The sequence below is a fragment of the Lampetra fluviatilis genome, chromosome 54 (assembly GCF_964198595.1).
Source record: "Lampetra fluviatilis chromosome 54, kcLamFluv1.1, whole genome shotgun sequence".
Taxonomy (NCBI): Eukaryota; Metazoa; Chordata; class Hyperoartia; order Petromyzontiformes; family Petromyzontidae; genus Lampetra; species Lampetra fluviatilis.
In genome coordinates, this window is record NC_136328.1 from 3,446,765 (window position 1) to 3,474,509 (window position 27,745).

Below are 27,745 nucleotides of genomic sequence, written 5' to 3' on the forward strand. Positions count from 1 at the left end.
TACATTGCAATGACTGTGCTGGACTCCACTTTGCATATATTGTGATGTGTTATGCATAGACAATTTTAAGCAGTGTAATTATTTCTTTATCTGACATAGTTTAAACTTGTGTAACGTTAGTCTTTATACGGTAGGTGAATGTTTAAATAAATACATGGCCTCTAATCTCAAGAGGTTGTTTCCAGTTCACGAGGGTGTGAGGTCTCATATATCGAAAAAAAGCGCGAATTAATACAATAAACAGCCTTTTTGGGGGTCACTATTGACCCAAGTCTACAGTGAAGTTTAGTGGCTGTACGGTGTTAGGAATTAAAAAAAAATTAAAGATGTTTCATATACCGTATATTCAAGATTAAAGGATGGTCCGCAAAGTAAGACCCACCCCAAATGTTGGGGTCTTATTGAAAAAAACTGGGTTTTATAATCTACAGAATATGGTACCATGGGGAGCCATTTTCTAGAAGGTGAAAATAAACATGATACTTTAAAATGGGGAGAGCTTTTCTGGAAGATTCTGAACATTTGTTGGTGGTATCCTATACTATGGGTGATGATGTAGTATGATTACACTTGCTTAACCATGAAAGCATGAGACTCATGACGTTTTGCTATGGAGCGTCGTCTTCTGGAAGATGATTCTGAACAACTAGATTAAAACATGTCTTCAAGAAGACAACATTCTGATTATAAGACGCATCGCCAAAAACATTTTTAAATGTAGAAAATGTTCATCACATTCTGGAGAATATAGTACTTTACTCATGGTGTATACATCATTGTATATCCATTCAGTCCGCCGTGACATGGCTGAAAAACTCTGCAAGGAGGCGCTCAAACCCGCACTTCATTCAAGCCGTTAAAAATAAACCAAAATTCATCGTTAAGAATAGTTTGCTATTTATAAAAGAACATTGATTTGAAAGAATCACGGGCCCATTAGTATTTTGCCACATGCATATAAACCGTTGTTGACGATCATAGAGAATCAAATGATAGTCGAATTGGAGGTCAACCAACGAGACCATTGACCACATACTACGTCATAACAAAACACCCACATCCCTTATCTAATTCCATTGTGGATTAATTTTGTAGACTGAAAATGCATTTGAGTCGATGAAACGTACACGTTCAAGTTGCATTTGTTTTAACCAAGTAGGGAGCTGGATAACCAAAATGGCAAATGCTAAATATGATGCAAATAGCCATATACCTGTCAACCCCTTATCAATGCCTACCTTATTACAGACCAATTCAGACCTTATTGGTCACCCCGTGTCCTTATCAATCTCAACGTTCATCCTACAAAGTCCCATCACAAGGGAGAAACAGAAATAGACAAAAAAAATGTGCCCGCATTGAAACGGCCATACGCCGTATGGACCTAAAAACTCAATTTCTCTGGACAAGAATACGGGAAAACCGTATGGGTTGACAGTCATGTAGCCATTAGATTGTACAGGGAATGCCACATGCACAGCTGATGTGTAATGCCATGACGGCTGATCTGTATGGCCGCAGCACCTGCGGCTGCGGTGAACCTGTGGCCTTACCTGGGGGGATCCGATCATCATCATCAACAAATAATAACCGCCGTTCGCCACAATGGTGGAGGTGACGTCCCCACTGCGATTGTGCCAGGCTAGGTGCACGTTGAGGCCACGTGAAGTGGGGGAAGGCTCGCTGTTGGCAGGTCACGGGACAGACCCAGGTGCCATGGGTTGACTGACAGATGCACCACCTGTGCTTCTATCACAGACACCATTGACTCTAGTCCCTGATCTTCCACACACGAGTTTATATCCTGGTGACACCGAGAGGGTGACTTTGCCATGGGCTTCCCATATGGGTGAGAGATAAGGTGACATCGGGCAAACTATGTTAATCATATGATAATTGTTTTTTTACCCTTTTATCTGGCAACAAAACTGACACCTTTTTTACAAGGAGAATTGTATTATTTTATTATGTTTTATTTTTATTATTTTATTATCTCCCTTCTACGTGACTTTACCGAAAGAACCAAGAAGATGAATCCCTGCAGTCACGAAAGCTTTAAATCGAAATTTAGGTGTTAAGATATTCTTGGTTCTTTCGGTAAAGTCACGTAGAAAGGAAACATATCTTTATTTTATTTTATTATTTCCCTTCTACGTGACTTTACCGAAAGAACCAAGAATATGAATCCCTGCAGTCACGAAAGCTTGAAATCAAAATATAGATGTTAAGATGTTAAAACACCAAACAGAAACGCTTTGCAAGGAATCATGTCTGAATTAACCACACATACTTTGTGGTGAACATGCATAAAAAAACATGCTCTGGTAATACATGATGCATTGTCTTTGTGCTGTTCGCCTTTTGGCGTCCTCTGGTCTGACACTGAGACGAGGCTATAAAGAAAGCTGTCTCTGGAATGGACCAATCAGTTTCAAAGACAATTCATCATATATTACCAGAGCATTCTTGATTTGAAGCTATCATGACCGCAGGAAACCATACTCTCTGGTTCTTTCGGTAAAGTCACGTAGATATAAAAAAAAAATAAACACATTCCTGCGGAGGGAGCTGGTAGGAACGTTGGGTTGCTCGGTCAATGGCCAGGGTCAACGGCGGCTGTGAGGGCGGGCACAAGCTGGCGTGAGTAGGTTAAACGTTGAGTTTTATAAGGGCACCACGGGGTGACCAGCCCCTCCTCACCCATCCCACCCCCCACCCAGCCCCACCCTCCCCACCCAGCCCCTCCCCACCCAGCCCTTCCCCAACCTCCCCTCCCCACCGAGCCCCACCCAGCCCCTCCCTCCCCACCCAGCCCCTCCCTCCCCAGCCCCTCCCTGCACGACGGACGGACACAATAATCCCCTGTGGGCTGGTGGAACCAGGAGGTTCCTACCAGTACAAGTCTGCTTATATCTACTGAGCGTCTGTGAAAGAGCTTTATTGCTCATCGGATTCCTACAGTATAACAAAATATCGTTATTCCTATATTTTAATAATTTATTCTTACTTCACAACTCAGGTACCGTGAGCATAAATAACGCATTGCACATACTGTATTAGTTTATATTACAGAATTATAATCGCACTCCAGCAGTAAAGATTGTTTAGGTAATGCTGCATTGCCATACAAATATAATTAAGAAAACAAAAGCCTTAATAGCACCGTGGCCTTATAAGGACGTTTATATATGTGTGTAACGTGTCGAGTAATGATCCTTCTTGAGGGTCATCGCCCGAAACGTCGCTTAAGGCTTCCACCTCTGCGCCCATTGTGTGTTTATTGTGTACAGGATGTTTCAGGCAACGTTGTTAACGAATGTGGACGAAACCAAGTCCCCCACTCCCCCCCCCCACATTAACATGGGGGGGGGGGGGTCACACTTTACACAAACCTCGCAGTTTTTTCACTGCCCGCATCTAATATAAAACATTCTCACTTTTACGTAAACTTATAAGCGCACACTGTTGCGCCTTTGATTAAATTGTAAACGAAACGTGTCGCAAAAAAAACGAGTACAAAACGGTATATAATGCCAGTACGTATCCGACTAAAATTTCGATTTAAAGCTTTTGTGACTGCAGGCATTCATCTTCTTGGTTCTTCCGGTAAAGTCACGTAGAAGGGAAATAATAAAAGAATAAGAATAAAACATAATAAAAGAATACAAGTAATACAATTAATAAAATTAAAAAGTATCCGACGTTCGTATTTTTGAACGGAGAGCGCTGTTGGTTTCGTCCGCGGCGGGGTGGGGGGGCCGGAGGCTTCGTCCAATCGGCGGGCTCCGTTTGGGGTCCGTCCAATCAGCGTGCTCCGTTTGGCCGCTGCCGCGTCCTGATTGGTCCAATCGCGCGGCCGTTACCGTTTAAATTTTTTAACTTCCAGTGAGAGGGCCCTGGTTTGGAGGGCGGTGGTCGGTGGCCTTTGGTGGAACCACTTTTTTCAAATTCTTATTGTTTTCGTAGCGGATTTTACGCCGCATATAATATAACATCTCGCTCACTCTCTCTCGCGACAATGAGCAACCAATACGTGTACGATTTCGACGCGCCGACCTGCGGGGACTTTGGCAGCGTGGTGGACAACGACAACGCGGACGCGTGGTTTGGTGAGTTTCGTGTGAGGATGTTTCAAATGTCGGTCCACTGCTACGTTTGATATCTCCTCTTCCCACCGGGGGGGGAGGGTGGTCCGCCGTTAACGTAACCCTCGCCGATCCTTGAGATGGTCACAATGTATATGCGGTGTTGTAAAAGGTTTAAGACGCGATAATATTGCTAATGCGTTGTGCTGATTCTGGTGCTAATCGTCTTGACGATCGGCCATCTTCGCCGCTCGTCACGAACCCTTTCTTCTTACAGTCGAACGTACGCCTTGTGCATTCGCCCTCGTGTCTCCCTGCTTTTCTGTCTTAATTGTTAATACGCAATGGGGTAGTGTTTGTTTTTAAATAAATATACGCGCCCAATAACTCCCGCCATGTTTTTGAAAGTGCGCAACAACGGTCCTCTGGCACCCGCGAAGTTGACATCGCATTGTGGGTTGGTGGTGGTGGTGGATAATCCCCCCACCATTATACCCGGGGACCATAGCAAATGCATCAGTTTGTGTGTAATAATACAATGTCAGCCCCTTTGCGTCAATCCACTGCTGGATGAAGGCCTCTCCGCAGCGCCTTGTTGCTGGGTGAAGGGCGCGCATGGAACTTCTTTCCGATATTAATGCACTCGCATCTACATTGAAGAAATCTCATTCCTTTACAACTGATTCATGTGTTTAGGTTGTTGTCCTTCGCCCCCCCCCCTCTCCTCTCGCACCTCCGATGAGCGCGGTTGGCTACGTACGGCGCGAAAGAAGTTGCAACATACAGACGCGGATTTGGCCATACGTGGGCCACGCCGGTCAATGCGAGTTGGTGAAGAAGTGTGACATAGGGGCTTTGTTGGATTTCACTCGCCGCAGACGTTACCCGTTGTAGTATAAAACGAACAAACCGATTGCCGTGTTCATAGTTTGCAATGCTCCCTCCCAAACACAGCGCGTCCCTCTGCATGGCCCATTGTCAGCTGTTGCAGTCGGTTTGATTTTACTGAAATAGCCAGCGAAACGTCGTTCCCAAATTGTGAATGTTGTAGTGGGTTTTTACTCCCCAACACACCGGTGTGCTGTGCTAGCAACTAATTGTGTCCACGTTTTGTTTACGTGACGGACCTTACTAATTGGCTCTGGTGGCGGGTTAACGGCACTTTATTTACGTGATCTCACCCCCAAAAAACCTTTGGTATTTATGGAGCTGTTCCAGTATATGCGTGGGCACATTTGACCCTGGCAAAGATTTGAACTGAGTTTTGCAACGTGGAGCCTTACTCTAAGCTGACATTCCAAGCAAAACAAGGCCACAATAATTTAAACTTGCCCATAAATCATCTTTAACCCTTCCGTGCAATTGTGTTTTACTGTACAACGTGTGCGTGCCGTGGGAGACTACTTAAAGCCACCATATGCATGGGCTTGCGTTGCTATATATGGCTAGGGAGAGATGCCAGTGAAGATATTAATTATTGACTCAATAAATCAGTGCGGAGCTTTGAGTGGCGTTTCTCCAGGATCGCCAGTTTACTACCACATGCAAAAACACTTCGGAGGTTTAGGCCACACATGCCAATGCATGAATATACAGATCTAGTCATGAGACTCGATTAGGCTATCATCTGCAAAGGCCATTGTAGTACATTTGATTAAATGTTGCATTTGACCTGGGTATTGTGCGGGTGCTGCACACGTTCTCTATCACATGAGGGGAATGCAGAGGGAAGTTAAAATCCTTGCTCCATATGCAGCCCTTTTGTCAACCTCTGGATCTGACCATACTTCACACTGGTCTGGTACAGGTTGGTGATGTGCAGGGGTAAGGACAATAAACTAAACGCAATCCATTCTAAGGAAATTATTTTCCAATCTGGATTTGAAAGTACGTAGCTCCAGCGGCTTCCTAATATCGGACGCAAGAGCATTCCAGACGGACGCAGAATCCCATCTGAAAGCGTGCCATCTCTGTCTGATGGCTAACCAAAAGCCGCTGCTGCGAGGTTAGCTGAAGTTCGTGGCATGGTTATTGCTTGCTGACGAGATGGGCATTAAATCGTGGTTCATTTGTGGCAAGCACTTTGTGCGTGATGAGTGTGCGACCCTTATAATGTACAGTACAACACCGGGTTTTTCATCGCGGCCTTGTGCCCGCAACGTAGAGCGTGGACAGTAGCCGAGGTAACACCCATTTAATGCTGCACATGCTTCTCTCTCCGTGGGGATAGATAACAGACAAGAGGAACACCAGGTTTTCCACGAAGGGGCTGAATTGCTTGTGGAGGACCTGCCGGTGATGAGCAACGTGGACTCAGGTACAACATAAAATATTGCCTGGTTTGGCCATGAAACGTACGTTTTCACAACTCCTGTGCAAGCATTAGCATTGTGGTTTTTGGGGGGGGGGGGTTAATTTAAATGTTTCAATATAAATCGGTCATTGTCTGTGCCGCTTGCCTGAATGTCATTGATGTTTAGTACAGCACTGATTATTAATATCACAGATACACTCTGGTTCTTTCGGTAAAGTCACGTATCTATCTACGTGACTTTACCGAAAGCTTCAAATCAAGAATATCACAGATATCGATGAACATAGATGAATGAACATTATTTTATGGAGTGATTCCATTATATTGTATATAAAAAAGTGTTCAATCGAATATCACAATACGTCGTCCTAAAGATGCATATTTTCTAGAAAACGGGCATGCATCACGAAAGAATGTGTTGCTTGACGAAACGCACGTTTTAATTTTGAGTTTCTGAACGTATGTTGAACTTCTTCGGCACCGTACGTAGCCAACCGCGCTAATCGGAGGTGCGGTGTCTTGTTATCACTAGACAAGGGGGCAGAACTGCCGGATGAAGAGATGCTTGATGAGGAGGAGGTCGAGACTGAGGCAGGCGAGGGAACGGCGTCGAATGCCAAGTCTGCGGACAACGTAGCCGCGAAGGAAACCCGTGCTGACATTCCACAGATAAGTATTGAGAAGCTTCCGGGCACCTATGAGCCTGCAGAAGGGTATAGTCGTGTTGCTGCACAGTTGGCGATGGAAGCGATGATCCCTGCTAAAGATGAACTCTCGGACCAGGGAGGTGACACGCTCGATGCCCCTAACCGAGTTGAAAAGAGTGACGGTGATCGTGCATCAGTAAGCAGCATGGATGTTGAGTGCGCGGCAGATAATACCGTGGAGGAGGGAGCGGACATCATCCCCATGCGTGTGGGAAATTCACAATATGACGTTGCTTGTCCTGCTGAAGAAACGCGCGAGGAAGAAGCGAAAGTAAACCAGTGTGAGGCCGCAGAGGAAGACGGCGGCATTCATTTGAACCAACAACCTTCTGAAGGCAACGGCTCCGCCAAGGAAGACCTCCGTGGTGATGACGACGATGAGTCGTCGGAAGAGAAGAGTGTGGTGGCGGCTCGGTCTGAAGCAGAAAACGATCCGGAAGAAACTCGTGAGCCAGGCACAGACCTCTTCAACCTGTGTAGGTCTGTGACGAAGTGGCGCACTGGCGTTAGCGCAGGCGCTCGGGTGGCTTCTGTCGTTCCGCCCGCCACCCGCCGGAGTGCTATTGTGACAAGGTACGCGTGTGTGTGTGTGTGTGTACGTACGTTGAACTTCGCGTGCACCATTTATAGCCAAACGTGCTAATCGGAGGTGTTGCAAAGCAGGTGCATAAGATGTACCAGCAATTTTTGGTATAAAATACAGGAACGGGAAAATGTATCTTATAACCTGGTTTTGAGATGAAGGGGAGAATTGTTTGATAATGTGACTGGAGGTTTCCGATTAATCACAACAGTCAAGGGGGGATATAAAGTTTGTTTCTGTGAGGGTATTTCGTTCCTAATATTTTTTTCCTCACCCTGGTTAGGTGGGTGGGTGGGAAGCAAAGTGTATTTGTAAATTAGCTCTTGGGACATAATATACAAATTAATGTTTCTCTAAGGCAACATCCTACGTATGTTCTTCCCTTTTATTTGTTTTTATTCATGATGATTATTCATTTGAGGGTCTATGCATTGCAGCGTGTGTGTATCGTCCCTCGTGCGCAGATTGGATCCGTTGGCTGGCCAGAAGAATCGTGCCTCAGTGCGAAAGCAGTTGACCAACATCCGTGCAGGGAGACGCACGATTAGTGTCGCGTCCACTGCCAGCAGCAGAGTCTCTTCTCCGGCCGTCAAGAGAAGCAAAAGGTGCGGATCCTGATGCCCTTGTGCCTTCATAATGGTCATCCTCGGGGGCATCGCCAACCTGCGGCTCCGGAGTCTTTAAGGACCGCTTCGTGACGTTATGCACATGCGCGTGTTGTGGCTGTTGAAATATGGAGGTTTTTTTGTATTTACTGAATTCTAAAAAAAAATTAGCTCTCCTTATATTGGTTGCCGACCCCTGATCATCGTCATCGTCGGTCATGATCGCACCGCTGCTAGATGAAGGCTTCCTCATCTTTGCGGAGGACATGTACTCTCAGTTGCGTTGTGTTCATTGACTATCGGCCAACTCTCCTTGCAACGTTTCCTACCCCAGCCCACTTTTCATACGTTTTAATAACGTCCTTAACCTGCTGATGGACCTTTTAATCCGCGTTTTCTCTTTCTGTGTCTCAATATAATTCCAAGCATGCATTACTCTTTCTACACGATTCAGTTGTTTGTTCCATGTTAAAATTGCCATGTTTCTCAACCTTATGTCCTAACAGGTGGTGTGTATGCCCTATAAAAAGATATAATTTAGTACTATAATTGTGGTCAGTTCGTGTGCTTTTTAATGTGACATCATATTTAATGGTTAGGGGTAGCTGATAGGAATACTGTAAAAAGAATGTCTAGAAATTAGGTTGTGCAAGACCTAATAGCAATGCACCAATGTTCCCGAAGTAGACCAACCTTTTTGCTCCGTGCATATTGCCAACAATGATGACATCGAGTACAAATTCTGGGCACTGACAAGAACCAGTGTATACCAAGGAGCGTGGGAGAGATGTGCCGTGAATGACGAGAGTAAGATGAGCGCATGGATCGGGAAACATGCTAATCGGAGACATTACATTTTTGAATAAAAGGGTCTGGGTAACTCTGGTGGTCACAAAATGGCAGCCAAGGAGCGATTTCGCTGTCGGCGAGTATGACCATCTCAGCAGTTCACGTGCAGGAGTGAGATAGATTGTGGAAGGATGGCAATGACGTGAGAAGGTTCTTCATTTAACAATCTTATGGCAATTGGCCAAAGTGCACATACTCGCACATCTAAATTATTGCACACGGTGCGAGCATTTCAAATATCAACAATGGTATAATCAATAGTACTGCTACAAGGGACTTGTGCACAGTAGGGCCATATTAATGCATTAATTTTGTTTTAACAAGCTACAGGAGCCAAAGTAAGGATGGTAGTGGTGCGTCTTAGAATGTGCAAATAAGTGGCGCAAAATGCATCTGCCAATTGGAATTGGAACGTAAATGTTAAACACAAATCTTCAGCGTGTAACCCTGTGGGAGACCATGACCATATATATGGTCTGCAGTCCCCTCAAACCCTGAACCATCAATGAGTGGTATCCTAAATATGACTTACAAATCTGCAAACTTGCATCACAACTGATTTTTTCCACAGGGTTTTGATGGTGGCTGTTATTGTCCCTCCATTGTAAAAAGGTTTCTTAATCCATAATAAAGTAGTTTTGGGTTAGATCGCGTAAATATGAATGTCATTAAAGCCGCCGACAGCCAATTAATTAGGAAGGTTTGTCGCATAAGAAAAACGTGCCAATTGGTTAACTAGTTCAGCACACCGGTGTGTTGGATTGCAAAACCCACGACATTTACAATTCGAGGTATGAAAAAACTAGGTATAGGTTTTACCCTTTCTGGCAACAAAAGAGGTGCCAAAATGTCAAAATACCAAATAGAAACCTTTTGCAAGGAATCACGTCTGCGATAATCAAACGTACCTGTGGTGAGCATGCAAACAAACATGGTCTGACAATATCTGCATTAATTCTAGATTTGAAGCTTTCGTGACTGCAAGGATTCATACTCTTAGTTTTTTCGGTAAAGTCACGTAGGTAAAAAATAAAATTAATAAAAATAAAATAATAAAAATCACGACGTTTCGGAGGCAACACAAGTCTCCGTCATCAGCCAGATTTGCTGATACAGTAAAACAGTAAATCTGGCTGTGACGGTCCCACCTGATGACGGAGACTTGTGTTGCCTCCGAAACGTCGTGATTTTTTATTATTTAATTTTTTATAAATTTTAATTTCAATTTTTTTACCTACGTGACTTTACCAAAAAAGCTAAGAGTATGATATCAGCATTGTCCTTGAAACTGATTTGCCTACAACAGAGACGGCCTTTAGGGCCAAGTCTCACCAATGTCAGAACGCCAAAAGGCGAACATTTACAATTTGAGTACAACGTCTCGCTGGTGATTACAGCCTGCTTGAAGGGATTAACAGTGCCCTAGCACACGTTTTGGAGGCTTGATATCCTAGCCACAACATTTTTTTTTGGGCGGTGAAAGAAGCAAAAGTTTAGTTTGAAATTTGCTGACAAAATCGGGGTTTTTATTTATTTTCTGTGCATAGTATATTTGGAAGAAATTGTTGTTCTGATCAAACCTATGATCATATTGAATATTTTTGTTGTTGTTTAGATCGGGATCTTTGTCTAAAAGCTCTGCAGCTGAAGTTGCCCAGCCGAAATTGAGGTACTTGGTGTGCATAAAAACCCAGCCCGCAGCATACACAACACATTTTAGTGTCTTGTAAGGATCAACTACCAGAGTCGTGTGTATATAAACAGGTAGTCCTCTACTTGCGATGGAGATGCGTTACGACGACCCCATCGTAAGTCAAAAATATCGTAAGTCGAAGATGGCATTGACTACCCAGGAGTCTTAAAGAATGGTGATAATTTTGCAAAACAGAACAATTTACAGTACCGTACTGTATAAACTATATACTGTATGTATTTATTAATTACAATACTGTATTGCACAGTAAAATGTAAACTAAATAAAACAAGGTAAATTCTTAGCCTACCTATATTTAATAGAAAGTTTTTTCAGGAACCAATCCTATCTGCTATAAAAACTTTTAACGTGCATTGAAAGTATCGTATCGCGATCGTAAGATCGAAATATCGTAACTCGGGGACTGTCTGTATTATCTATATTCTTTGGTTCTTTCGGTAAAGTCACGTAGGTATAAAATAAAATAAATCGCGGCGTTTCGATCGCAACACAAGCGGTCGTCCTCGGGCGTAAAAAAATTCATCCAATTCTTATCTTGTACCTTTATTGATTTTTACAATTAAGGTTAGCCTTGCAATGTTACATGTACAGGTTGAACAAAATTACAATTCTACTGTAATTGCTAATGGATGTTAACTACCTCGCCTGGTAGAAGATCGTGGGTTCGATCTCGACCCTGACGCCTGTGTATTTGGAGTTCGCGTTTTCTCCCTGGTGGTCGAGTGGTTTTTCTCCGGGTTCTCCCGTTTTTTACCCTCCATTTAGAATCGACCTGCGTTTCCGAGTATTTGGCTGCTATGAATGTCCACACGATAAGCCACTTTGTTGAGCCATCATTTGAGATAGCCAGGTGACTTGAGAAAAAGAGTTGCATAGCTTGGTGGGCCTTACCTGGTAAAATAAATAATAACAGTACTGCTTTTTTGTATTTGGATTCTCAAATCAACACCGGTTTAGGTCGAGGTACACTGATTGTTCTCTTGCACACATTGACGACGTTCGCCAATTTCTCTTGTAGCCCCGCCCACCACCCCCACGCTCCATTCACTGGCTACCACATTCAGATAAGCCCCTCCCCCCTTAACTTGTATTTAAGGGCTGGTCTCTTGGAATTTTGCCTCACTTGATGCAGTAATTTTAGCTGTGACGGTCCCACCTGATGACAGAGACTTGTGTTGCCTCCGAAACGTCGTGATTTTTTTTATATTTTTTTTATTTCTATTATTTTAGTAATTTTATTTTTTACCTACGTGACTTTACCGAAAAAAAACCTAAGAATAAAAATAATAACAGTTCAGTACACTATAGAAAACTTGCGTCTACTTGAGTGTGAACAAGGTTTGCGTGTGGTGCTGCTGCTGTAGGTCGACCAAGTCGGCGGAGGACCCGGAGCCTGAGAAAGTGGAAGCCAAGCAGCAGGCGCCCCAGAGACTGAAGAGAAGTTCAGCTGGTAGAATATAAAATGGATATTAGCAGACCTTGATATAATCATCGCTCTCTTGCCCTTCCCCTACACCTCCGATTTTAGTACGGCTGGCTACGTACCGCGCGAAAGAAGTTCTACATACGTACAACACACAAATGGGGCGGGGGGGGTGGGGCGAGGGGGCACTTTGGATGTAAGCACAGCTGGGATGGCTCCCTCGGACGTGGGGTTATCAATTGCTTCTGCTACAAGTGACAACATATATGACCTATACAATCCGTAGTTTTTAAAAGTCAGTGGCCATTTGTGTTTGTACCTGTGAATAATTACTAGAATTGCACTAAGATAAAAACGTTAGTGTGTGCGAGTCTTTGCAGTTTATGCAAATCCATAATCGAATGATGATGATGGTTTCAATAAGTTTAAAGTGATATTGCAGGAATGTTTGCGGGCTCTCGGCATTAACGCGCCTTGTTCTTGAACGTCTCTCAAGAAGACGATCAGGATTTGAGCTGGAAGGAACATCTTCCGTCGTATCGAAATGGCAACATTTAACACATTCTTGCGGAGCGAGTTGGTAGGAACGTTGGGTTGCTTGGTCAATGGCTAGGGTCAACGGCGGCGTGTTGTATTCCACAAATATGCCCGACCTGAGGGCGGGCACAAGCCGGCGTGAATAGGTTAAAAGTTGAGTTTTATAAGGGCACCACCGGGTGACCAGCCCCTCCCCACCTAGCCCCTCCCTGCACGACGGACGGACACAATAATCCCCTGTGGGCTGGTGTAACCAGGAGGTTCCTACCAGTACAAGGGTATAGTTCGGAAAATGAGAGGAGGTGTTAACGCGGGGCATAGGGGGGGAATTAAAATGACCTCACCCTGTGTCTTTCGGTGACGTCCACAGTTTCTACGTTCACCTTCCACACGGATAAACGGGCAAAGGCGAGCGATCAAGTTGGCGAGCCGTATCACCACGTTGACTTCGTTGCCAACCTTCGCAAATCATCGGCCGCTTCCCCGGTACGTCACCATGAGGTTACGACCGTCGAGCAATACGGCCCTGAGAGCCTCCCCCCCCCCCCCCCCTCCTTGTGTCTGCATAGTGACAACCAAATTCTGTCCCTACAACTCCTTGCCCCTTCGAGGTCAGGACTTCTGAGGCGTGACAAATCTTTAAATCTCAACTAAAAACGCATCCGTTTACAATGGCATCCTCTCTTGTTCTTTTCAAACGTCTTTCTCACTACTTCTTTCTTTGGTTGATGTTAAACTATTTCTACCTTTTAATTCATAGCTGAGAACAATTGTTTAAGGATGCTTTATACATTTAAATGATTTACGTGGTCTGTCGATGGGTCATCACTTGGCATGTAACAATTGATGAAAATCTTATTCTTATTGTAACGTTACATAAACGCGTTGAATCTCGCATAATAAGGTGAAGTGGCGAGTGAGACTTGGGTACAGGTGAGAAAGTCGGTTTGTGACGATCGAATCGCGCCAGATGAGCAAAGCATGCCCTGTCACAAGCGTACGGTAAAACCTCTCGAAGCTGTACAAAAGTGACAAGAGAATGGGGGGACCTTTTTTGTGGGTTAAACATGACTTGCACATGTTGTTTGGCAGCAACAACATTGACACACAACGCGCAGTGCCTTCTGCCACGATAAGAGGTCCTGACAGTGACGGGAGTGACTGAACTTGATGAACACGGCTGTCGCCAGTTCTACAAGATTCCCCTCCTCCCGTACCGCTTTATTAGCGTGGGTGTTTTGATGCTTGCAGTGTTGACGGATAATTGTCACTCGTGGGTCGTTTCTAAGAAGTGGTGAAACCAATGTGGCTGTGTGCCGTATGAAATACAGTTGATCATCAAATTATCCGGTGTGCGATTTATCCGGCTTCCAACAGACGAAGAAGGCTCAGCCCAGCAGAACAGTGATCCAGCCGTTCAAATTGATGACTCGTGGGAGCAAGCGCAAGTTTGAAGAGGCGCTGCAGAGTGGCAGGTTGATCAGCCATCCCACGAAGGGCACTGCAGCATTCAAGAGCATGGCGGAGCAGCTGCTGGAGTTTGAGCGGCGCACGCCGCAGAGGTTCCACCTGCGTAGCCGCAAGGATTTGGAGAAAGGTACGTCTGCGATGTATACCCGGCAACCAATTTTTTAAAAAATTTTATACTGGTATGAACAACAGTTCCACACTGCCCACCAGGGATTATTTGTCTGTCGTGCATAGCCCCTCCCAAACATGTACACTCCTGGATTGGTTAAAGTGTGTCATGTGACCGCGAGCTGGCCACTTCCTGTTGTGGTGCGCCCCGCACCTCGGAGGCCCGAGAAGCCCGCAACATGACGGCCACAGCGCCGGAGACGCAGCCACGGAAAGCGACGGTCGATCCACTTGCACACGGCTCACTCGTACACACAGCTCACTCACACTCGCGCACACACACAATCGCATGCAGCTCAGAGGAGACGGGTGAGTTAGTGAGGCAGAGTCGTGCTCCGTCCACTGCTGCCCTGAGGGACCCTTGTGCTCTCCACTACAAGTAGGAACGGCAGGTTCCACACTGCCCACCAGGGAATATTTGTCTGTCTGTCGTGCACGAATGCGCTGTCCAACCAAGTTCCTACCTGCCCACTCCGGAGGAACGTGTTTTTACCATGTAAAGACCACTGAGCTGTGATATATATTATAGCTCTTGTTAAGAAGCGACCTGGCCCCAAATGATAGCTCAACCGACGTGGCTTATCGTGTGGAAATGCATGCCTTGACGCGTGTTGATTAATATGGAGGGAAAAAAACTAGAGGACCCAGAGAGAAAAAATCCACACGACCACAGGGATAACACACAAACTCTCAAATATACAGCGGGTGTCGGGGTCGATATCGAACCCCCACGACCTCCTGTATACCAAGGGAGGTAGCTAACATCTCACCAACGTGGGGCCCACACCATGGACCATTAACACAGACCAGATGTTCCACCTTTTCGGTATCTCCCCAGGGTGGCATACATTTAGCGGTTCAAATTTTTTCGTGCTAACCATTTGAAATTAGCGGGTGGTCAAGTAATTCTCTCTTCTTAGCTGTGTAACTAAATGGATATGCCGAAATACTTTTGCTTCCTGCGGTGGTACCAATTTTTGCTCGGGCCTATGGACTATCCACTCGCAATGCGTGTCCTTTTTGTCAACGTGAGGATTTGGAAGTGTCTTGGCATCTGGAGCAGTGCAGTCCTACCACACTGATGAAGATCCATCGCTGCCAACTTCCCCCTCCCCTTGTGGAAATGCGAAATATGTCTCTGTATCCCAGAATCTCCACCATGAAGTTGGGAAGTTATTGAGTAAATCTATGTTCTGTTGTATATTGTAGCATTGTGCAGATCATAAATCTATGTGACACTTATTTTTAAATCCTTTATATTAAGTTCGCGTGCTTGCTTGCGTGCTTGCTTGCTTACGACCGTGCAAATCTTTCGGTCGTTTTTTAACCCACTTCCCATGATCCAATCGAGCTGACATTTTCCACACAGACTCGTTGTGACAGACAATTAATGTTCGTGAAAAAAAATTCCCAAAATTGTACACTTTTTAGGCAAAATTTTTTTTATTTTACATATATTCAAATAGAACGCATTCATGGCTTTGGCTGAACGTCACAGTATAAGAGCCCAGAGCGTAACCCCTCCACAGGCCGTGGCGGAGTAGCGCAGTTGGTAGCGCCCTCGCTTCCCATGCCAAAGGTCGCGGGATCGATCCCCGCGTCCTCCACAGGCGAATATATTTTTAAATCCTTTATATTAAGTTCGCTGCCACGCATATAAAGGATTTATAGTGAAAAACTTTGTTTTTACGGATTATACTTATTAAATCCTTTATATTAAGTTCACTTGCTTGCTTAGGACCGTGCAAATCTTTTGGTCGTTTTTAACCCACTTCCCGTGATCCAATCGAGCTGACATTTTGCACACAGACTCGTTGTGCGTGACAATTTATTTTCGTGAAATTTTTTTTCCAAAATGTTACACTTTTTAGGAAAAAATAAATTATATTTAATTACCAATTGCTTAATGGGGGCACGCAATCATCTGACCCATAGGTGGCAGCCATCTCAAGCCAGAGGACGAGAGGACTCTAGCCGCCACGCATATAAAGGATTTAGAGTGAAAAACTTTGTTTTTACGGGTTAATTTTTACTCCAGTTGGTTGGCTTCAACATTACCCATCCCGATAGTGGTAATTGCAGCCCTGTGATAACAAAGCGGTGAGTAAAAGGGGGCCAGTTGAAGGCCGACGGTACAAACCGATTCTGTGGGATGCTGTACAATGTGGCGTGACTTTGGCATGGACGTTGCTTCACCGTTCCACCACACCCCCCCCCTCTCCAAGGTCCTTCTCCGATAACAGCCCGGCCAGACTCCTGCACGATGCCCATGACGCCGCACCTGGTGACGCGCATGCGCCAACGGTCCCCCACGTGCAAGAGCAGCGCGCAGCTGGAACAGGAGGAGCTGGAGCGCATCCAAGCGTGAGTGCCGGGGCCAGCCAACGCACGGGCTCTCGCTGGACATAGTGCAGGAAAGGGGGCTGTGCAACCTTTCTAGAGTGCGGGGCGCATTGGGCAGAGTGACTGAAACTTTGCCAGCGTGACGGTCACGGTTGCGAATACGGAGTGGTGAACGGCTCGCCGAGTGTATCGCCGGTGTCCGCGGGCTTTTCAAGTTGTGCGCTGCTGGTGCAGTGTGTCGCTGCGACTCGGCATCTTAATGCAGTGCGCGCCGACTCGTTTAACTGGCCCTGCGTTGGATGCGTTTGATTACCTTCAGTGCGAAGTTTTGTCGCACCGCCACAGACTTTCCACGTAAACCTCGGCGTACCGCGCGGTGGTGTAAGAACCATCGACGTGCACACCCACGCGGCTTGTCTGAGCGCAGCAAGACGCTAGTGTGTGTGTGGAATACTCGAGGCGCGCGTCCGTTCAGAGCTGCACAAAAAAAGACGGTCGCTGCATTGCCGCGCTTTCAGATGCGCTTCTGCGGCCGTCTGGAACGCTCTTCCTTCCGATATTAGGCCGCCACTTGAGCTATGCACTTGTAAATCATCCCTTGTGTTTGTCCACCCCTCAACTCCGATAAGCGCGGTCGGCTACGTACGGCGCGAAAATAATAAGTTCCAACGTACGTACAAACTGGAAATGGCGTGCGCTCCGCAGGCACCAGTTCAAGGCACATAAGTTGGACCCCCATCTGCTGGAGCCGGGCTCTGTGCCCATCGGACGCCGCTGCCGCTCGCACGAAGGCGCCCGCCTGGCGGCGGAGACTGAGAAGCGCGTGCGCGACCGCGTGGAGGAGCGTCTGCGGCTCGAGGAGGAGGAGCGCCTGAAGGAGCGCGCCATGCACGAGTTCCACGCTCGCCCACTGCCCGTCGCCATCCTGGAGCAAGTATCGGTGCGGGAACACGCGCTCTACCGCCGCCACCACAGACGACAGATCATATCCCCCCCCAGTGTAGCCTTTACGCAACCTGTTTGGGGCAAGTGCTGTCGATGAGCACCTAATGAAGGCCAGCATTGGTGCAAAGGGGGGGGGGGGGGGGTTTCTGGCACCGCACCCGGTCGGCTTCGTCTCCATCGTTGCAACGTTTGCGCATCGCGCAAGGTTTTAATTTCAGGCCACGGCCAATCGCTGACATTGGCCGTGATGGTGAATTGATTTCGATTTATTCTGGGTTCATGGTGCTGGGCTGGCTACTACCCCCACGATACTGCCGTTCCCCTCGGCAGCCTGGGAATACTTTAGAGGGAGGGGGGGGGGATCTTTGGTATTTTTGCCACCACACACACACACAGCTCAAAGTAATAATCGGTCAAATTACAAAATCTTTTCTGACATGTTTAACCACCCCGCCGCAACTGCTTGTTTACAGGGACGGCATGCGGTTTTGGAGCGGCCTCGTGTGTTTTGTTCTTCTTCAAGAGATCAGGAGGACACTGCATTTTGGCATTTGGTGTCACGAATTTGAATGTTCGGAGATTATTCCATAGGCACAATTGAGAGAAAAAATGTAGGCCACACAGAAGAGGCGTAAGACCGCGTGGGACAGTGACATGGCGAGCGGTAGCGTGTTTGCTGCTTGTTTTTGGCAATCGTGGTTCGGGCCCAGTGGCTACCTTGACTTATACTGCAGGTACATTAACCAAACAATTATCGTACGGTTGACTAAGAGAAAGAAGTTCAACATACAGTATAAACATACGTACTCCTCCTCTTTGGTTTTTTCGGTAAAGTCACGTAGGTTAAAAAAGAAAACAAATAAATTAAATCATTTGCTGACGGTTTCACCTGAAGACGGAAGCTTGTGTTGCCTCCGAAACGTCGTGATTTAATTTATTTGTTTTCTTTCTTAACCTACGTGACTTTACCGAAAGAACCAAAGAGTATGATCCTTGCAGTCACGAAAGCTTCAAATCTAGAAATACGTGCTCCTCGTAGACTCAACACTGCCCATAAACTCAACACTGCAGCTCCGATTTGGCATGGTTAGCTACGTACGGTGCGAAAGAAGTTCTGCATGCGTGCAGTCGTCACGTTTGACGTAAAAAAATATTCCCTTGAGATTTTTCTAAAATGTGCAAGCTGCGTGTGCTAGCGTCTGTCCAAATTTTTAAATCGCTCGCATTACCTAATTGGGTAAACACGCACAGCAACTTTTCCTCCTACTGTGAAACTGCTAGAACAATGGCGCAAATTCCAGATGTACTAATTTAATTTGAAAGGACTGTGCAATTTAAATACATATCACACTTTTACACGTATCTACAGATCACTCCTGTAAAATCAAACGGTTCTGTGGAGCCTGAATCTGCCAATATATATTTGAGATTGTCCATTGATTCCACTGGCCCATCTTAAACATTACGGATTATGAACGGAGCGTTGTGGGTTTCCTTGGTACCGCAATGGTGCACTTTTCTCCATCGGGCCACACGGGAGCCGCTTTAGTCCACGAGTTGCAGAATCCCCCGTGGGGGAGCTTCGCAAGCGTAGTCTTGTGTGCCGTGTTAATTCACCTCCCTTGTGTGTTGCTGAAAATGAGGACGTTTGATACGACTTGTGATCTGGACACCACCCGCAAAATCTCCTTGCGGAACGATTGCTCGGTCGTCGTCTTCCGTTGCTGGAACTTGCGCTCGGCTCCTTGCGGCGGGTGATGTGTTACGTCCCCCGTGTCTTGTGCAGGGAGTGCCAGAGAAGGCGACCCTACCCATGACCATCCCGGAGTCCCCGGCTTTTACTCTCAAGCATCGTGTGCTCACCCGCAAGGACTTATCGGTACTCCCTTTGTTTTTGACCGATGCTTTTGAGTTGTCTTGGCTACTAACGCATGTCGCCACCGTGGCGAGATGCTAACCACCTCGCCCGGTATAGAGGACGCCTGTAAATTTGCAGTCTGCACGTTCTCCCTGTGGTCGTGTGGATTTTCCTCCGGGTCTATTTAGTATTTTAGCAGATAGGTCCCACTGAGCTATACAGTTCGTTTCTCAGAAGCAACCTGGCTACAAATGATTGCTCGACGAAAGTGGCTTATCACGTGGACATGTCTCGCAGCCAAATACTCTCAAAGCGCATGTTGATTTAAAATGTGGAGGGAAAAACCAAAGGACCCGGAGAGAAATCCAAGCAGCATTTGGACACCGAAGGACCTGTGTTTTTCTCCAGGTCGTGCCGCTAACCGCACTTGCCCCAACAGTCTTGTTAAGGCTACACGGTGGGGGGGGGGACCTTTGTCTTTGTTGTCAATTCAAGCAGCTGGAGGCGCCTCGGCCTGTGACCAGAGCCAACCCGATGCCGTACTTCGGGATGCCCGTTCAGCCCCGGCTAGAGATGCGCATGCTGGAGCCGGAGCCCTTCTCCTTCGACGCTCGTGACCAGGAACGGGCCGAGCGGCGTGAGCGTCGCATTCAGGAGATCCGCCAGCTGGAGGAGCAGGTGCCGTGGTTGGTGGGAGGGTGGGGGGGTGGTTGGTCGGGAGGGTGGGGGGTTGGGTGGGTGGGGGGGCGGTCGGGAGGGTGGGTGGGCGGTCATGTGAGAGGATGTGCCTGTGGATTTGCCCGTGGGATTGCATGGACACGGGTACCCGTTTTTATGTGTACTCGTTTTGCGGCACTGTGTACTGCTTGTCGAACTCGGGTACACGTGTGTACAAGTGTGACTGGGTTACAGACAAGATGTACAATGTGCCTCAAAGACCAATAGGGTTTGTATTTTGAAAATGGTTGCTTGGCAATGACACAAGACAAACAATGCTTTAATACTCTTTGGTTCTTTCGGTAAAGTCACGGAGATAGAAGATTAATAAATCACGGCGTTTCGATCGCAACACAAGCGACCGTCTTCGGGTGGGACGGTCGCTTGTGTTGCGATCGAAACGTCGTGATCTATTAATTTTCTATCTCCGTGACTTTACCGAAAGAACCAAAGAGTATGGATTCCTGCAGTCACGAAAGCTTCAAATCAACACCGTTTAAGTTCTAATAGAAAGGCGTCGACACTTCTAAAACTGAGCAAGGTTGTAAGAGCTTGGGTAAAGCGTTGAGGAAAGTAGATGGGCTTGGGCACAGCGCTTGAAGAGATGATGACCGCCCCCGCCGGTGGTCCGGAATGGTGACGGGAGTAGCGGACAAGGAGTGGAAACGTCGAGAGAGACGGCGTTGTTGGGAGCTATGACATCGGCTTAACTGTGTTGGCAGCGGTTGCTGCATCGCAGGACCGGATCGGGGAGAACTTGGTCCAGCAGTGGATGGACCACGGCTGATGACGATGACTTGAATTGGAATGAGCTCGTGTTGCTGATTTTGTTCTGACCCGTTTTGGCAATGTGGTGCGTGTGTGCGCGCACATGTGCGCGCATGTGTGACGTTGGTGCAGGTTGGGGGGAGAGGTAGTAGTGGAGCGGTTAGCGCTGCACTACAAATCCAGCGGCCCGAGTTCGATTCCCGCTCACGGTCAAAACCAGTGACGATTATCCGAACCGGTCCTGGGCCTCCCCTAGGTCGACTTGGCCTCAAATGAATACCTCGTGTGGTGTGTAAACATCGCCAGGCTGCCGAGCGTGGTGTTGGCCTCCCACCCACCTCGTGTGCCGTGCCGTCCTTCGTAGGTGCTACTCGCTAACGGGACTAGCCCCAACGGTCTGTTAAGGCTACACGGGGGACGTTTATCTTTGTGCGACAGGTCCCCCAGTTCAAGGCGCAGCCCGTGCCCGACCTGGAACATGTGGCCCTGCCAGAAAAGCACTTGCGACCGCTCACCCAGCAAGAGCCTTTCCACCTGCGCGTCGACGAACGTGGCTCCATCAAGACCGAGCAGTTCAACAAGAAGGTGACTCGCTGCCGCTGCACGCCCAGAATGCATCTGGGGAATGTCTCGCTGGACGTTTGAGTTGCACCACGCACAGAGCCCTCGTTTACATAACTGGGGGGTGCGGGCACTTAGATATGGCATGGGGGTCACCCTTCCATTGCAACAGTGGCGAGATGTTAACTGCCTCGCCTGGTATGCAGGAGGTCGTAGGGTTCGATCCCGACCCAGACTCCTGTTTATTTGGAGTTTGCGTCTCTCTCTCATCATCATCATCATCACGGTGGCTAGGAGATGTTAACTACCTCGCCTGGTATGCAGGAGGTCGTGGGTTCGATCCCAACCCCGACTCCTGCTGTTTATTTGGAGTTTGCTTGTCTCTCCCCCTGTGGTCGCATGGATTTTTTTTTTTCTCCGAGTCCTCCGGTTTTTCCCCTCCACATTTTAGAAACGACGTGCGTTCAGAGTATTTGGCTGCTATACATTTGCCACGTGACGATGAGCCACTTCGTTGAGCTGTCATTTGTGGCCAGGTCGCTTCTGAACAAGAGCTACTACATTGCTCAGTGGGCCTTGCCTGGTAAAATAAAAAATCTTGGTAGTTGTATAGTTTATTGTTCAAGTGCATGCCATTGGTGCGTGGTCATGATGGACGTTATAAGAATATGTTTTACCATTTTTTCCTGGCTATAAAACGGGTGTTAAGATGTCACAACACCAAACGGGACACCTTTTGCAAGGAGTCATGTCTGCATTAACCCCCAACATGCTTGTGGTGAACGTGCAAACAAAAAACATGCTTTCAGTGCTCTGATAATGCATCGTCTTGTGCTGTTCGCTTTCTGGCGTTCTCTTGGTCTAATGCTTTGAGACTAGGCTCTAAAGAAAGTCTCTGGTGTGGACCAATTAGGTTTCAAGGATAATGTATATATTATCAAGCCCTAATTTGGCGGACCTGTGTGTGTGTGTGTGTTTACCCGTGTGTGAATTGAGCAGTTAAAGGAGGAGGAGGAGCAATTGAAGGAGCACGCCACGTTCCGCGCCCGTCCGTGCCGTGTGACCACCACCGCGCCCTTTGTGGCGCAACGCCATAACCGCATCCTCGCCCGTGAGTTGACGGGGCTGGGTGGGAAGGGTGGGGTGGGGCTGGGTGGGGAGGGTCACTTTGCCGTGGTGTATTGGCTGTCAAACTCAACAGATCAGTGATAATACTGGTAGGAACCTCCTGGTTACACCAGCCCACAGGGGATTGTGTCCGTCCGTCGTGCATGGAGGGGCTGGGTGGGGAGGGAGGGGCTGGGTGGGGAGGGTTGGGCTGGGTGGGGCTGGGTGGGGAGGGGCTGGGTGGGGAGGGGCTGGGTGGGGAGGGCTGGGTGGGAGGGGTGGGGCTGGGTGGGGAGGGGCTGGTCACCCCGTGGTGCCCTTATAAAACTCAACGTTTAACCTACTCACGCCGGCTTGTGCCCGCCCTCACAGTCGGGCATATTTGCGGAATACACCACGCCGCCGTTGTCCCTGGCCATTGACCGAGCAACCCAACGTTCCTACCAGCTCCCTCCGCAGGAATGTGTTCTGATTCTCTGCAGTCATACCCCGATTTACGTCTTCCCCCGTTAGCACCCTGAGAATGGTTTGTTTAAGGACGCTTTGTGAATTTAAATTATTATTAATACGTCATTTCACAAATACCATTGTCGCGTTGTTATCAACACCGCGGCCCGATTAGCGTCGCACCAACCCCACACTCACGTCACTGATACGGCACCAGTCCGTCCTTTCTTGTTATCAGTCGCCTCTCAGCGTTCGCCTCAACCGCCACCAGCCAACTGCTACCCTGTACGTCGCTTTGATTTAACGTCGCTCCGATATTCGTCGTCGTATCTTTCCGGAATGCATTTCCTCCCCACCCGACGTGAACCGGGGTATTGCTGTGCTGCGTTGCTCGGGGTTAAAGTGTGAACATATTCGTGGGTTTTCAAAGTGTCCAATTGCAAAGCTCTCGACCAGTGATGGTGTGTCGTTGTACGGTGCAAAATAAGTTAAATCGCGCATCTCTAGACAAAGATCCAGCCGTGTACAGCCTTAACAGACTGTTGGAGCAAGTGTTGTTAGTGAGCACCTAATGAAGGCTGAGGTGGGTGGCCAGCACCATCCCTGGCCGCCTTTGTTCCCCCTAGTAGCGATGTTTACACACCGCACGAAGGACTAATTTGAGGCCGAGTCGACCTAGGGGGAGTCCCATTATTGTTGTCCAGCGAGCGGCAATCGAACTCTGGTCGCCGGGTTCGGAGCGCAGCGCACTCAACCGCTATGCGCGCATCGACACATTCCGAATGCGTGCCTGTGCGCCGCAGCAGGTGTGGAGAACGTGGAGCTGAACACGGTGCGGCGTGCGCGCGAGCGTGCCGAGTACGATGCCCAGCTCGCAGAGCAGCGGCGGCAGAACGAGGCCGCGTGGGAGCTGCGGCTGCAGGAGCAGGCGGAGGCGGAGCGCCAGATGATCCTCCAGCAGCGCAAAGAAGTTGTAAGGCTGCTGCCCCCCACGCACCACCCCCCACCCAAAGATCCCCTGTATAATTCTAGATTTGAAGCTTTCGTGACTGCAAGGATTCATATTCTTAGGTTTTTTCGGTAAGTCACGTAGGTAAAACATTAAAATTGATAAAAGTAAAATAAAATAAAAATCACGACGTTTCGGAGGCAACACAAGCTTCCGTCTTCAGGTATAGCTGTATCAAGTTAATGAGAGATTACAAGAGCTACCACTCCGTATATATAATGGTTGGAAAGGGGGAAGGGCCAAGTACGGCACACTTTTTATTAATATGGTAAGGTGAGGCTTAAGAGGCTGAGCCTTTGTTATGGAGAGGTACGGTTTGTGACTAAGCCTGGCCTACATAACAATAGTGTGAAAAAAGAAACTAAACATGGTAAAACAAGCCTGGCTGTCTATCAATTCCATCTGAAGACGGAAGCTTGTGTTGCCTCCGAAACGTCGTGATTTTTATTTTATTTTACTTTTATTAATTTTAATGTTTTACCTACGTGACTTTACCGAAACAAACCTAAGAATATGAATCCCCTGTATAGCCTGTAACAGACTGTTGGGGCAAGTGCTGTTACCAAGCACCTATGAAGGTCAGAAAGGTGCACGAGGCGTTGGGTGGCCAGCACCACGCCCCGCCACCTTTATCTTCCCGGTGGCGATGTTTACACACCGCACCTGGTACTCGTTTTAGGCTGAGTTGACCTAGGGGAGACCCAGCACCAGTTGAGATAATCGTCACTGATTTTGGCCGTTAGCGGGAATCAAACTCGGGCCGCTGTTTTGTAGTGCAGCGTAGCGCTAACCACGACACTACCCCCCCCCCGACACACACGCAAAGACAGTTCCCTGTCTAGACTGACTGTTGGTGCAAGTGCTGTTAGCGAATCGCACCTTCGAAAGGCTGGCACGGCATATGGGGAGGGTGTGGGTGGCCAGCACCACGCCCAGTCGCCTTGGTCCCCGCGTGGCGATGTTTACACATCGTCACTGGGTACTCATTTGAGGCCGAGTCGACCTAGGGGAATCCCATGACCGGATCAGATAATCGTCACCGGCGTTGGCCGTTATCGGGAGTCGAACTCGGGTCCCCGGGTTCGTGGCGCGGCACGCTAACCGCTGCACCACCGTCCCAACACACCTCCAAAGAGCACGGTTGGCCACGTTACCGTGCGAAAGAAGTTCAACATACAGTACTTGAGCACTGGGCGGAGATGGCGAATGCGTTGCCTACAAACCCGCGTGTCGTACCGTGTTCTCTGAATTGAGAGTCGCACGTTTTCAGAAATGACTCGTTGCCTTCATCTGCCCCCCCCCTCTCCTCCCTCAGGTGCACAAAGCCAACCCAGTGCGCCACTACAAGGCTGTGGTGATACAGCAGAGCAGTCGTCCTCTCACCAATCCACGCTCGCCATGCTTCTCCGATCGCTTTGACTTGTGATGGCTGGCCCCGAACGTCCAGTGGCGTGATGGTAAAAGCCTCCTTCCATCTGTCGTGCGCAGTCTTACGGAACGACGGAAACGTTCAATTCGCCGACATGAAAAACAATTTGGTTAGCGAATGGTGCGTAAACTAATCGTAACTCCCATAAGCCATTGGGTTTCATGATGTGCCACTTGCTTCCGTGTGCACTTGGTAATGAGAGCAGCGTAGCGCCGTTCAAGTATTGTTTTACACGTTTTAAAGAGGCTTGTTTCTTCCCACTTTTTCTCGCGTTATATGCCTCACTTTGTGTCGAGTAGTAAAGATGATATGCTAGAACAAGTTGGGTTAACCATCCCCAACGTAAGTTCTGTCTCCATACATATACCATAGCCGATTTTGTGACCCATTTTGGCAACGTTCCCCGAAATTGTACGATAGGACCTATGGTTTATATATATAGATGCCTCGATGTCAGCCAGATGCTGCATGGGTTAGGAAGAGCATGCTGGCAGTTGGATATCACACAACTTTTTAAACCAACTTGCACGAGTTTTTAGTTGATGGTGCGGGGCAGTAAAAGAACCTTGGGAGAGAAATACTCTGTGGAACGAGATAAGGAAACGGCAGTATTGTTTTTGGTCGGCTTCCCATGTGGGTCAGGTTCTTATTTCATGTTTTAAAGAGTTTGAATTTATTGTGTTTGTTTCCGTAGGTCTAAGCAGAAGGTCGAACGTACTGGGAAGTAGTCGTCACAATGTGGCCGTTGCTCAAATTTTCAAATGGGAACTGTTGAGGCTTCTTTAAAGCGATCATCTTCTTGAACCTGATGTTGCTTAGCTGCCATTCGCTATGTAACACGATTTGTTCCTGGGTAGTAAGTGTTGTTGTCTAATTGCTTATTCCTCAAAAGTATAGAAAATGACTATTCCCCCACAAACATTGCTTTTGTGACCAGGACTTAATGTGAAGGAATGACACAAATGCACACCACGATTTCCCATTTGAAAATAGGTACATTTCTAAATATCACTGTCCTGATCACAAAAGCAAAGTTTGTGGGGAATAATAGCTATTTTCTGTACTTTTGAGGCGTAAGCAATTAGATAATAACACTTACTACCCAGGGACAAAGAATGTTTTTTGTTACACAGTGAATTATGGAAGTAAAGTCCACTTGTTCTAAATGAATACAATTGAGGTGTGTTGGTGAAAACGAGCGTTTAACGAGTGAATTTTACTTGATTTGCAGTCGGTTAACAGCAATGTGGGGGATTGTTTTATTTTTCGGGTGGAAATGGTATTCGTGATGTTTGTAAATTCACTGCAAGGTTGCGTTGAAAGGTTGAACATTTGTCACCTTTTGATAATCTTTGGTTCAAATTATCACCCGTTGCCTCTGACTCTGCTTTTGTGTACAATAAAACTTTTTCCAATTACAAACTTGTCACCTGTGTGTGTATGTGTTGTACAACAAAGAGCTGATAATAAAGATAAAGTTGGAATGTATGAAATTTGCGGCAGCCAGGATTTTTACTGGAGAAGGAATAAGCATGATCTGTCATCCATAAGAGATTTTTTTGGGGGGTTAGATTGTGTAAATGTGTCGTTAAACCCGCCACCACCCAACAGACAATGAGGTTTGTTCACATAACCAAAACGTGCCCAATGAGTTACTACTTCCATAAGAGGGTTTTTTGTGGTTGGATTGTATAAATGCGTCTTTAAATCCACCACCCGACAGCCAATCGGTAAAGGTTGTCACGTAAACGGAACATGCCAATTCGTTACTATCTTGGTTCTTTCGGTAAAGTCACGTAGAATGGAAATAATAAAAATAAAACATTAAATAATTCTCACGACGTTTCTGCCACAACGCAAGCAGCCGTCCTCAGGTGAAGAACAGGTCTGTCGAGAAGACAGTCTGAAAACTTCAGAAGACGTCTGAAAACTTCAGACTGTCTTCTCGACAGACCTGTTCTTCACCTGAGGACGGCTGCTTGCGTTGTGGCTGAAACGTGAGAATTATTTTATTATGTTTTATTATTTCCATTCTACGTGACTCTACCGAAAGAACCAAGAAGATGAATCCCTGCAGTCACGAAAGCTTCAAATCTAAATTCGTTA

The 27,745-nt window shown here is 47.3% G+C and overlaps 1 protein-coding gene across 3 annotated transcripts; it reads left to right on the forward strand.

Annotated features, from left to right (window-relative positions):
* Positions 1-3,892: 3,892 nt before the first annotated feature.
* Positions 3,893-27,044, forward strand: LOC144949608 (targeting protein for Xklp2-like). Of its 3 annotated transcripts, none has more exons than XM_078879573.1 (16): positions 3,893-4,109; positions 6,316-6,402; positions 6,932-7,679; positions 8,154-8,294; positions 10,759-10,812; positions 12,222-12,307; positions 13,188-13,303; positions 14,195-14,414; positions 16,681-16,819; positions 17,504-17,738; positions 19,530-19,622; positions 20,097-20,279; positions 21,525-21,671; positions 22,647-22,758; positions 24,005-24,174; positions 25,526-27,044. In XM_078879573.1, exons 1-16 carry the CDS (start codon positions 4,019-4,021, stop codon positions 25,634-25,636), a joined length of 2,733 nt encoding a protein of 910 aa, XP_078735699.1. In that variant the 5' UTR covers positions 3,893-4,018; the 3' UTR covers positions 25,637-27,044. The 3 variants fall into 3 exon arrangements, with proteins under 3 accessions (XP_078735699.1, XP_078735700.1, XP_078735701.1); XM_078879574.1 differs by having other exon boundaries at positions 24,008-24,174; XM_078879575.1 differs by having other exon boundaries at positions 20,100-20,279.
* Positions 27,045-27,745: the final 701 nt, after the last annotated feature.

Bases quoted from the DNA above. Each gene is read 5' to 3' on its own strand.
- LOC144949608 (XM_078879573.1), top strand. From the start codon at position 4,019: ATGAGCAACCAATACGTGTACGATTTCGACGCGCCGACCTGCGGGGAC. The intron at 17,739-19,529 runs GTGCGGGAACAC...TGTCTTGTGCAG, and splicing joins CCATCCTGGAGCAAGTATCG to GGAGTGCCAGAGAAGGCGAC. The intron at 20,280-21,524 runs GTGCCGTGGTTG...TTTGTGCGACAG, and splicing joins TCCGCCAGCTGGAGGAGCAG to GTCCCCCAGTTCAAGGCGCA.